Source organism: Boleophthalmus pectinirostris, unplaced genomic scaffold (assembly GCF_026225935.1).
Source record: "Boleophthalmus pectinirostris isolate CB_2022bp ecotype Guang Dong unplaced genomic scaffold, ASM2622593v1 HiC_scaffold_12, whole genome shotgun sequence".
NCBI lineage: Eukaryota > Metazoa > Chordata > Actinopteri > Gobiiformes > Gobiidae > Boleophthalmus > Boleophthalmus pectinirostris.
In genome coordinates this window covers 29,023,807-29,036,313 of record NW_026571018.1, presented here as the reverse complement: position 1 = coordinate 29,036,313, position 12,507 = coordinate 29,023,807, and the positions used below count along the sequence as shown (strand labels likewise).

The following is a 12,507-nucleotide window of genomic DNA, read 5'->3' as shown; positions in this document are numbered from 1 at the left end:
GCGGCGCGCAGGCAAGTCAGTTACGCTAGAAACGTAGGGAGATTGATTGACAGCCTGTCAGCTAACAGATAACGAGGCAGTGTCGTTATCTATTGGTAATTGTTTAGCTGGCCCCACCACGTCCAGAGTTGATGAATTTTTATTCTCTTTTTTTTGGTCATCATAATTACAAGGCTACTGCACCTCTATAATGCTATCATTGACAATTTGAAACAAAAAAAAATCCTCCATACAACCTTTAAAGCGTACAGCTGCTGTGGTCAACGGACAAGCGCCGCTGCTCTCACTGCGTTTGTAGACGGACAACGCCCCCTTGTGTTCATGTTTAAAACTACAAGTAGTACAATAACAATAGTCTCTTAGCTATGGGTGACCGGATTTTCAAATAAAAAACTGGAACTTCCCTGGTTTGGGTTGGTTGGTAATAATAAAATTGTGACACGAGTGTGTAATTAAGGAACACTGTTACACACTCGGCACTAATGTGAGTCAGTATAGTCACATTTTCTTTGTGTTTTGATCATTTTAAGCAGCTTTTCTGTATTTTACCCAAAAAACTGACAATTTTTGCCTCTCTTTACTGTTGGTTGGGATAAGACTGGTCAAAAATAGGGACATCTGGGACATTTCTTGTATAAAACGGGGACAAATCACTGGTTTTGTATAAATCTGCAGGGACAAGGGACACAGGGCTCAAAATTGGGACTGTCCCGGGTAAATAGGGATGTCTGGGACCCTACTATTAGCAAATGTGTGGTAGATTACCTTCACCAGTCACAAACTACTGTACTCCTTTAATATAATACAAACATCGGGGCAAAAGACAAACCTAAGCCTATAGTCTGCATGGCCCCATTGATGTTACACTGTGAGAATCACTGACTGAAATGCCAGTTGCCTTTCATCAGCACAGTTACTGGATGCGTTCAAGTGCAAGTCAGTATTGGTTCATGCTAACAGCAGATATAAGAGGACACAAAGAAATGAACGAGCCAAAAGATACACAAAAGATAAACATGTTGTGCATAGACTATAGGCAGCATGGGAGAAAATTAAATTAGACACACGTTCTTTCCAAAGCCATAGAAAATGGTCCTACAGTATAGCCAATTCTCCTTTACATCTCAACAATAAAGGAGAACAATACACTATATTGTAGACTAGCACTTCTATAACCTCGCAACATAAAAAAGAAAACAGCATGTGATTGAGTTAAGGTATTTATTACGCACAGTCCCAGAACGCGGCACCGGTTATTGGCCCCGCTCACATGAGTTCCACTTAAACTCTCTTTTCAGACCATCCCTGGACTTTGGAAAACAGCCTCTTTCCTTCTTTATTCAGTGTAAAACTTTTGTATCGGCTATTTGGTTAGGTTTTGCGTATTTTTATAGGAGTTTTGTAGACCTATACATCCTAACACAGAATGTGCTTATAGCCTTGTTAATTCATGACATTTCCTCCTCTTTAACCGCCGTGTTGTGTAGCTCCTGGCCGTGGCCATGCAGCAGGAGCTTCTGTTTAAAGTGCTGGTGATTGGGGACCTCGGAGTGGGTAAGACGTCCATCATAAAGCGCTACGTGCACCAGATCTTCTCCCAACACTACCGCGCCACCATCGGAGTCGACTTCGCTCTCAAAGTGATTCACTGGGACAACAACACGGTGGTCCGACTGCAGCTCTGGGATATAGCAGGTCTGTGCAGAAAGCTGAAGAGAGGCTGATAATAGTCTTTATATTAATGGTTTGACTACTGTTGCATCAGCAATATACCGGGAGAGCCCTATTAAGTGATCAAATAAGCGTAGTAAGCCAATTAAGATGTGTATGGATAAGTAATCAAGTTAATTACTAGTCATTTATATAAAACATTTTATGTACGTTTTATTCTAGCAATTTTGTGTAGACCGTCATAGAAAGAGTGCATATGATCTTGGTGGGTCAAGCAGGTGGCAACTCTGGCAAAGTTGATCTGATCTATCTATCTTTCACACGTCTGCATAGTCTGTCTACGTTTCCAAAGCTCAAAATGCTCTTGTGAATTTATGAAGCTGTAGTTTTCAAGTTAACCTCAAGTTAAGTTAGCCTTTTTAAATTTTTGGTTAGTAGAGAAGAGATTGGCAATTTATGGGTATGGGAGTTGTGGAGTGTTTTCAATTTGAGAGAAGAACTCATCCTAAATATGCAGGAATATGCAAATATGCATATATATGTGTGAATGAAACAAACCATAACTCCAAGTCTGTTTTTGATGAGGAAACATGATCACACTTCAAACATAGTTATTGTGAAAGGTCTATGTATGATCTGCATCATACCGAGGGTTATTTTGTCTCCACCGAGGATCTGGAGGAATGCTAATGTCCCATGGTCCTGTTTCCAGTCACATGATTTCACTTTCTTCTCACAGACGATCTGTTCAGAGCTGCACACTGGTTTAATGCTTTAGTTTTGGTGCCCAGTTTTATGTACTATTCTCATTAGTTTTGCTTTAGAGTGACACATGTGTGCATGCTTTGCAGGACAGGAGCGCTATGGGAACATGACCAGAGTTTACTACAGAGAGGCCGTGGGGGCACTGGTTGTGTTTGATGTTACACGAGCTTCTACCTTTGAGGCTGTGCTCAAGTGGAAGGACGACCTGGACTCCAAAGTAAGAAGACACATAGACCTGAAACAAGTTCAGCAAATAATTTTTATCTTGACTATATACCACAGACTGTATAAAAAAAGTGGACTAAGCGAGTGTGACTTCACCCACAGTATTCGGTTCCACTCAAATGATGATTGCGATGCTAAGGCTTACAGGATCGAGTTTGGAGCCAGGTTCTATATTATGAATAGAATTTTTTTGGACAAACAAATAGTGAAAAAAACCCCACCAGGATCATGTAGAGCAGGTTAATATGAACATTTTAAGACCAAAATGACAAGGCTCCCTGTAGCAGTTACAGAGAGAGGGGCTACAATATTCTAATGTAAGTCAATGGGAGCCAGGGTCAGTAGGAGCTGGAAGCTCAAGATGTCCTCAAGCGATAATTTAGCTTATGGTCAATTTTTTAAAAACATCTCATATTCATACATCTTTAGCAAAATAATTATTACTTGAAGCCCTTACACACAAAAATTCTGCAAGGTTCAATTGATATCACAGCATTCTTAAGAGTTTTTAATTATTACTTATTATAATTTAAAAAGCTAAGAATTTGATAGAATTACAGATGTTTCCACACAGTTTAAGTTTAGGATCTTTGTAATTACCAGACATATCCACATGGAACACAAATGGGATATCGTTGATTTGCTTTACTCTGTCAACTGAAGCACACTGAAATTAGTTTTAGTTTTTATTAAAGTGCCAGATAGTACACCATAACTTTATACTTGTTCACACTCTCCTGGCTTTGTCCTGATCTGAACCCAGTTTAGTCCTGAGTACACCTGGTTTGATCCTTTTCTAGACCTCGTTAGTTTAGTCCCAATTTAGATTTAGACCGTGCAAGTGTCACACTTAAACTTATCCACTACTCTTAAGATCAGTAGTTGACAAACAGGTCGAGGTCCTATTGTAGGCTGCAAGTAAAATTACTTTTTTGGACTTTTAGAAAAAAACAACCCTCTGTAAAGAAACTGAATATTGGTGTACCATGTCGAATGTTCATACAATGGGAGTTTCAAAATGCTAGTTCCAAAAAGCAGTTACAAACCACTGATGTTGCAGATAACAAAGTGAAACATTTTTTGAGGTGAGGGCCAAGGTATTCACCGCAGAGAATACAAGAGACATATTTTCATACCTTTTGTGTTTTAAATGTCAAAGAACAGAGCAGTGTGCCGTCACGACTGACCAAACATCTGCCTGAAATGCCACTGACGCTTTTATTTAGGACAAAGAGGCTGCATCTGTCACATATTTGCTCTGCAGAGATACAAGAAAATGGGCTTGAGCTTTTTACAATTTACCAAGAGAAATGTTTTCAAATTTTCAGGGTTAGACAGTAAAAGGGTTCAGATAGTTCATGCGTTGCTTTGGTGCTTACAATGCTATGTTTCTATGTAACAATAACAAAACATGATTCCAATAGTTTTTCCCATTAGAGATTGCAGAAAGTTAAGTTACTAGTTAATACCTCAGTTTAGTGTTAGAGACTTTGTACACTTTATTCAGAAAATAGAGACACAGACTAAAAAGTGGTGGTTTTGCTATTGGAATTGATTGTTGTTGTGTCCTTGAGCAAGGCACCTCACCCATCTTGCCTGTATTAGGTGTGCGCTTGTTGATGAATGATAAACAAACCCAACTGCAAACTGCATCTTGGTATTAAGAAAGCACAATATAAGTAGTTAGACATTATTTACTCATAAATAATTTGTATGTGCTTGAGCAAGACACTTGACTCACCTACCTATGTATTAATGGTGTGTGTGCGGGTATGATTGGTGATGGTTAGAGAGACAGTTAGCACAGTTTTACTTCAGTATGGTACTAAGTATAAAGGATTCTAGGCAAAAATGTGCATTCACTCTTGTCCTGGTTTAGTCCTGGTTTGAGCCCAGTTAAGCCCTGATTTAGCAATGGTCTAAGTTCAGGTTTAGTTCCATGTTTAATCATACTTGAGTCCCAGTTTTAATGTGAGTATGTGTGAACAAACCCATTGATTCTGTTTTAAAATATTAGGCCAACTGTCTGGTTTAAATAGATTGATATGCTGTGAATACTGTACATACAACAAATAAAAATAATGTTGTTTTGTTGCCTGTTTAGACATTTCCATCTAAAAGAAACACTGGTATGTATTGCCCAGCACCTGTCAGGAACATAGTGTGTTATTTTATTACCTTGTTGACATCCTGTAACACATTAGATTTCATTTCAGAGATTGTCCTGCTGCTTTGTAGTCCATAGAGACCCTCACATGTCTGCAAACCACAGATAGTTCCCTTCCCATGTAAAGAGATATATCTACAATCTAGCCTATGTAGCCACCATTTACTGCTACAGAAATACAGGACAAAACAAGCTTTCAAAGTCTGTAATGACATTTTACAAGTCACCCTTTTCACTAAGATAGATCATTCTGTAATGCTCGTTTTTTGTGCAGCAGTGCAATTGTATTATACTTCATTTGTGACAACTTGAATGAAAACGTGTCTATTTTAAGGGCTTTTTATGAAGTCTCTTGGCTGCTGTAAGCCAAAGAACAATAAACACGGTGAGTAGATTTGTGAGCGAGCTAATCTGAGCAAAGTAAAAGCCTTTTTGTAGCTAGAAGCAAATTTGGAGCAGAGCGGTATTTCTTGTGGTTTTATTAGACAACAAGAGGCAACCTATTTACTCAAGGCATTGTTTTTCACACAGTTAATGCACTTGTAGCTGTCTTTAGCATCTTCTAAGTCTGATGTGATTTATTCTGTGGTTTGTAGGTGACTCTGAACCACGGCAGACCAGTCCCAGCGGTGCTCCTGGCCAATAAATCGGATCAGCTCGCGTCTCACAGCCCCAAACTGGACACCTTCTGCAGAGAGAATGGATTTGTGGCTTGGTTTGAGACTTCAGCAAAGGTACAATGTTAACAAATAAGTAATGTAAGGTAAAAAAAAAAAAAAAAAAAGATACCCAGCATTGAAATGACATACTAATGGAGCTTAGCCTGCTCTGGTCAAATCTCCATTGATAAGAAAAAAAAAACAATCTCACAATATTAAAACTTCAAACGCATCACAGTGGAACTAGTTTCCATAATGTTTTAAGTCCAAAAAGGTCATTTAAAACACAAGATTCCTCAAAATGTTTTAATAACATTGTGACTTATAAAGTTTCAGAAACAGATTGTAAATAAAATGATAGCTCTTGTGGTCAGTAGTTAGCGTAGCTGATTATTCCTGAGCAAGCTTTTGAAGTTTTATTTATTTATTTTTTTTCTCAGAAAGTCTATGAGAAAAATGAATGGGAAATTTTGTTCCAGAACCATGGGATAGCGGTCACTGTTGAGCTCCATTTTTAAATTGTACTGTACTATAAACTGTACTATTTATATCAGTAAGATGACATGGTATTGTTAAAGTTAACTACGTATGTTTTTTTGTTGTTGAAAATTACATTATATTGTCTGAGTTATTCTGACTATTTAGCACCATGTAATAAATACAGATGAGATTTAAGATGACTTAAATCTCTACAGTTGTTGTTCAGAAGGTATGTAAAATTTGAATATTGAGTATTGTTTATAACTAAAACCATTTCAACTTTTATTTATAAAATGATAATTCTGCACATTTACAGGCCCATTTTTGCACATTTCCGATGGACTGCCATAATAGTGTCTGAATAATTTCATAGGGGATCCCCCAAAAAATGTGTCAATATTGTCCACCCCTAAATACATACAGATATTAGGGATGTAACAATAACCGAAATATTGTGATATTGTATCGTCAAAGTTCTCACAATAATACTGTGAACCATCACAATATAACGAATTACAAGTCTCTTTGCTTAAATTAAGAGTTATGGTTCAGCAATAGCTAAAAAAAGACAGCTGGAACTACATAGACCATGATCCTTTGCACCATTTCAGTGTAGACTACATGAGGAAATAACAGTTTGAAGCACTTTTAAGCCTTAGCTCTTTGGATTAAGTCTTGTCAATGCATTTTAAGAGGAAAAAGTTGCATATTCACAGTTTTGTTAGTCTCCACAAAATATCGCAATATATACTGTACTGTGCGGTGTATATAGTGATATTATGAGCTTCCCCTCGATATTGCAATAAATATCGCACCGTGAGGTTCATATTGTGACAATATCGTATCGTGAGACTTGAATATAACACAGTTCTCACAGATACATTTTAAACATTGATCTATAACATTCTTAGGACTTTGTAAACCTGCTTTCATTGGTTCATAATTAGCTGGCCAGTGTCTCTATGTAGAGGGTATGACATTTGCAGGGTTTCTGAGGGTCGTGTCTGAGGTTGGACAGTGGAAATTCCCAGCTCCATGTGAATGAACTCAGAGACTTTCTAATGAGTTTCACACCGAGGAGAGAGTCAGACGAGCTAACAATAAAAGCCTCACTGGCCGGAAGTCAAAATGAACAAATGGTATTATATTTTAAAGGTTAGTGGCATTTAGTTTAATAATAAGGTCACCTGTTTAAATTACATACATAAATTTGCATTGAGCAGGTGTACCATATTTCAGCCTATGCAGGAAGATACCAATAGTTTAGTATAGTCTTATCTCTTTAATCCTTACAAAAAATAAATCATTGAATTTCGTCCTGTGGGAGGCGCTCTTTCCTATAAAATAAGATTCTTTAAAATTTTGCAGGTGATATGAGTTAATTCTTTACAGCCAGTTTCAATAATCAAAGAGACATCTTGCAACTTGGTCATCATAGGACATTGTGCGTTCACTTACAAGTCCTGGTTTAGTACAGTTAAATTCAGATGCAGACTTGGTTTGGTTCTGTTCTAATCCTAATATAGTTCAGGATTAGTACCAAGTTTAGTACTAGTTTTGAGTATTTTTTCTTCTTTTACTCCATAGGAAAATACAAATATTGAGGAGGCTGCTAATTGTCTGGTAGGGCACATCTTAAGTAATGAGGATAACCCTGCTTTGGAGAGAGAACCCACGTCTCTGATCCTGTCTGGGTACAGCCATAGCCACCGGGACCACTTCAACCTCAACTGCCCCTCTTGCCCCAAGTGGTGATTCCTTCTGCTCTCCTGCCCCAAGCGGTGACCCCTTCTGCTCTCCTGCCCCAAGTGGTGACCCTTTCTGCTCTCCTGCCTCAAGTAGTGACCAATCATGTGACTTGTAGCGTCACATGACCAGGACAAGAGGAGCTGCTTGTCTGTGGAAATGAAGGGCAGTATAAAGCTGAAACAACCTGTGTCAAGACAGCACTTTGTTCATGGATGAGGCTTTTAATTGAGCTTTTACATTTTTTTTTCTTAGTTCATGTTGTGTCATTCCAGTGTACATGCAGTATGTTTAAAAAATATTTTGGTGGCAAATTGTAGATTGCAAATCACTGGTTTAGTATTCAAATAAAGCACATTTTATAATGGTGCACTATGTAGCTCTTCTGATGTTATTAGTATATTAACCTTAAAAATATGTCCATAGAGAAAAGCTTGTGATGCCATCAGGCGCAACAGTAAAAAACATACATGTTAAAACATGTTACTCATGTTACACCATAGAGATCAACGCAATGATCTCACAACTCTGAAAATGTATGGCTTCAGTGTTGCCATGTGGCTCAGTGGTATGGCTGACGAACATATGCACATATGCATGGCTGTCCCTGTTCTGACAGTATATGGTATGGAAATTTGTCCTTTGCCTTTGACCCATCCTTCAGTGTCTCTGGGACAATCTGTCAAGAGCAGTGCAGCATCAGGAACCCAGCAGATTTTGAATTATAGATGGATGACTAAAATGATGGGTTTGTGTGGTGTGCATGTTTTAAGCAAATAAGGATGTCAGGATTATTCAGTTGACAGTAATTGTGATTATTCATGTCATCATATGAACTACAATATCACTTGTGACAAATTTAGAAGCAAAAATTAATTCCAGTTTAATCAACAATCCAAAAAAATATTCCCAAATGTATTTTTCTTTGTTTATCTGGCTGTTTATCTCTTTTATGATTTGATAATAGCTGGTCACACACTTGACAATCGGGAATGTATTAGACAATGGGAATCAACGAAAATGAAGGATTTCACTCTTGTTTGGTGTTAGTGTCAATAGTTTTGACTAACTGTAAAATTCTGATGTTTTTTTCTAACAATTATCAAAGCACTAAAGTTTTATATCATGCCATTTGTAAATTTGTCTCCCTGCTTTCTATTCCATATACTGCCTGCGGTAAATAAAACAGCTCGTATTTCAATTTTCTCTCAAAATGTTTTTGTTCTTGGATGTGATTAAAAGCACACTGTGAAGTGAATCCTGATTTTGAATTGTCTATGGTCCATACACATCTTTCCACAACCTCCTCCACCACATTTGGATCACTGTTGTATCTCTAATGAAGAGAAACAGTGTAAATGTGTGAGTGTATTTCTGTGTTATTATCTGTTTGATCTGCTGCATCTGAGGCTCTGTGTTAATCATTTAAATCCCCTTCACACTCAGAGCAAACATCCTGCTCAAACGTCCTACTTTCTCTCCTCAATTACATCTCATCAGCGCCGTTATCAGGAATTAGACCAAGTACTGGGTCAGGGTTTCACATGCACAACCTCCACATAATATAATGGCTCAAGATTTTTTTTACAGTCACAGAAAGTTCCTTGAAGGGCAGTTATTGTGTTTTGTAAGCTTGGACATTAAACTGGTGTCAGGGTTTACTATTGTGAACAAGGGAAATTGTGAAATCGCACTTGTAAGGACCTTTATAGTGCATTTACTGATAAAGATAATTCCAGGATTTTTAGCCTTTCATGTCACTGATTGTGGTAAATGATGCGACACGGTAGCATCAACTGGTGTAAGTGTATGTACTAGGTTATGTAACACTTATGTCAGTAATTAACAGTTGTAGAACTTATGAAAGAGAAAATAGCTGCCTGAGTATTTTTACTTCACCTTACTCCTTTTAAGCACTGTATTTGTATGCAATTGATGCTTATGAACAGAACTGAATATACAGTAAATGTAAAAACTGATGTTTAGATTCACTGTTGCTATAATCCTGCTTCCCAACATGCAAGGGGTGCCAAATTCTTGTCTATCTGCAAAATTTAATATAGAGAGGCTTATCCAATATACTGTGTGTTGAGGTCTTAACATTGAGCCTTTCTCACCGGCAACTGTCATCTAGTCTTTTTAATATTTACAGTGGTAATTACAGTTTTAACAAGCCATCATCAGAACTGTTAAAATGGTTTGTTGTAAAAGTTGTAATCCAATATGCACTTCTGGTTTGAAGAAATAAATTACATTAAAATTGATTGATGTCTGGACAGGTAAAGTCGGGAGGACACTGCGCTTGCATGCAATTCACTTGGCCAAAGTGTCTAATGAGACAGGATGTGTAGTAGCCATACTTGGATTTGAAAGTCTGTGTAGAAGCACTGTCTGCCCCTCTCACTGTCTTGCTATTTGTTTTTTGCCACTGCTGCTCTGGCAGCAGGAAAGGAGCCGAATTGGTACTACAGGCAGCAATGCATGATGGGAACTGTAGTTCAAATTCTTACGCATTTATGCATTTTATTTGTGGGTCACTGTCAATAGAAATTATTGGGGGCCCCATCTGGCCCGCAGGCCGCAAGTCGAGGCCCCCACTGTAGAGTATAATACAGTAGGTTAAAACATGCCTTATACTGTCTAGTGTCTGGGAAGCAATGAGATCATTGAAGCATTTGTCCAGTGAAGGAGTAAACACGAGTGGCTCAGATAATGGCACTGGGGCAATTAAAGAGATGTTTCCATTAAATAGACTTTTCAATTAGAGATAAAAGCTTCAGGCGATTTGTACACAACTTTAATTAGACAAAGTAAACTGCTTTCTTTAATCACGCCATGCAAAATTTTTGTTTATTTACATATTTTTCAAATTTCAGTTCCTCCACTTTTAGTCATTTAAATTTCAGGACAAAGCAAGAACAAAGAAATGAATAATTAAACCAAACATACCAAACCTGGTATGTTGAGTTTAATGCAAGTCTAGAACATGGCAAAAGAAGGACTGAAGGGCTAAACCATCAAAACAAAAACTCTTCACCAGAATTAAATCAGGAAAGAAATGGACCATAGTAATTCGATCTTATGGTGGAGAAAATGTGATCTAACTTAATAAACCTCTACTAACTAGGTCTACAGAAAAAGATGATACATCATAAAGAGGACAAACCAGAACTAAACCAGGATTACAACAATCAATATAGATTTAGACAAGAACTTATTCAGATCTTACTCAAAGACAACATTTATTCTGGTCACATGGTCGACATTTTTGTGTTCATGTTCAGCTTTTAATTTAAGCCTTATTTTTGGATAGACAATGAGATTTGGTTTCTTTAGTTTCATTTTCTGCATTGGCCATAAGTATTGGCGTAGTCCTTTGTTATGCAGGTTTTGGTCTGACCCTGATCCAGCCCTGCTCCTGTCAGCATTAGTTTAACTGTGTACTCCTCTCTGTCCCATTGAAGGCGGTAACACGGTCTGATCCCGCCTCTGGCTCTGTTTAAAATTCACTGTTTCAAATTATGCATCTGCTTCAGTGTTGACGGCGCGCTTTGATGTGTAATAACATGGACTATAGCAGCAACTCTTTTCAAACTGTGTGCTCTATACATAAAAGACTGTGAAGTAAATTGAATTGTATAAACTGTGTAGTGCTATTGGCATTGTGTTAAACCATGTGTCTTCTTAGTGAAGCATATGCAATCAACATTTGTGCCAAAAACAACTTGTTCTGACTGTAAATATATCCTATGGCTTAAGCACAGAAGGTGAGAGAGACAATGTACCCCCACCCTAGGCCCAAAGTAGCAGGGATTCAGCTACAGACCAAAATAGTACTAAAATAGCTAAAGGAAATACAGTAAAATAACATTTAAGCAATATGGTCTATTGTAGCAGTCCCCAACCTTTTTTCTCATAAGGACAGGTATTAGACATATAACATTTTTCAGGGACCACTGAAGGGAGGGTGGGGCAAGTAATAATAGAGCAAACTCCAATGCTTTGAAAAAAAGTCTGAATACTCATGCTTGCAATTTACCAGGTTAAATATACTACATTGTAGTATATTTTCAGAGTAAAACACATAAATATGGAAGTAGACTAAAAAACTTGTAAAACTCCTCTCAAAGATGTGTTATTTTCCTGTGGGGTCCTGTGACAGTGGTGGTTGGGAAGTGGTGGTTAGTGAATAAAAATGCAGGATTTGATTTGTGTGTTTATGTGTCTTCCACAGATCACATGGAATAAGGATCCTGGATGAAATTAAGCAAATTGTAGAACAGAATTGAAAGTAAACTTTATGATTCAGTCAATGCATTTTACCTTGAATGACAAAGTTTTAACTCTCAGTGGAGTCATGGAGGAGGTTTGTACAGTCCAATGACTTCTGTGCTTATGTACCTGCAACAAAGTACAAAAACGTGACACAAATGTGTCAGAAGATCACAGATGAGGCCAAATTTCGAGAGTTATTGAAAACATTTATAGTCGTTGCATGTACATGTTATGCATCGGTCATGGTTAGGACTGGACCACATAATGTCATCTGAAACATAGGGGTGTTGTGAATCGATTAAATGAACATGTTTGCTATGGTTGCTGCTGCCAGCATCAACAAGATCTAAATAAAATACAGAAAGAGATCATGTGAAGAGTCTACTGGGCTGACCATGTTATAAGAACATTTCATGTGCCCTGAAAATATGTTATAGCTCTTAATAAATCATTATCAAGGGGATCAAAGGAAAAGGTAATTAAATACGAAAGATATCATTTTATATACTTTAGTTATTA

The 12,507-nt window shown here is 37.6% G+C and overlaps 1 protein-coding gene and 1 long non-coding RNA gene across 2 annotated transcripts in view; one reads left to right on the top strand and one right to left on the bottom strand.

The window, feature by feature from the left end:
* The first annotated feature begins 1,399 nt into the window (after positions 1–1,399).
* LOC110155913 (ras-related protein Rab-38-like) lies at positions 1,400–8,814 on the top strand. Its single transcript, XM_020920089.2, has 4 exons — positions 1,400–1,695; positions 2,523–2,653; positions 5,425–5,562; positions 7,555–8,814. The coding sequence occupies exons 1-4, from the start codon at positions 1,503–1,505 to the stop codon at positions 7,720–7,722; spliced, it is 630 nt and encodes a 209-aa protein (XP_020775748.1). The 5' UTR covers positions 1,400–1,502; the 3' UTR covers positions 7,723–8,814.
* LOC129407467 (uncharacterized) overlaps positions 5,111–12,507 on the bottom strand; it is a 49,397-nt gene continuing 42,000 nt past the window's right edge. Inside the window, exon 5 of the long non-coding RNA XR_008631556.1 lies at positions 5,111–5,516. This is a non-coding gene — a long non-coding RNA (uncharacterized LOC129407467). The remainder of the gene's footprint in view (positions 5,517–12,507) is intronic.

Excerpts from the sequence above, each read along its gene's own strand:
- LOC110155913 (XM_020920089.2), top strand. The coding sequence starts at position 1,503 with ATGCAGCAGGAGCTTCTGTTTAAAGTGCTGGTGATTGGGGACCTCGGA. Across the intron at positions 1,696-2,522 it reads GCAGCTCTGGGATATAGCAG|GACAGGAGCGCTATGGGAAC; the intron begins GTCTGTGCAGAA and ends CATGCTTTGCAG. Across the intron at positions 5,563-7,554 it reads GGTTTGAGACTTCAGCAAAG|GAAAATACAAATATTGAGGA; the intron begins GTACAATGTTAA and ends TTTACTCCATAG.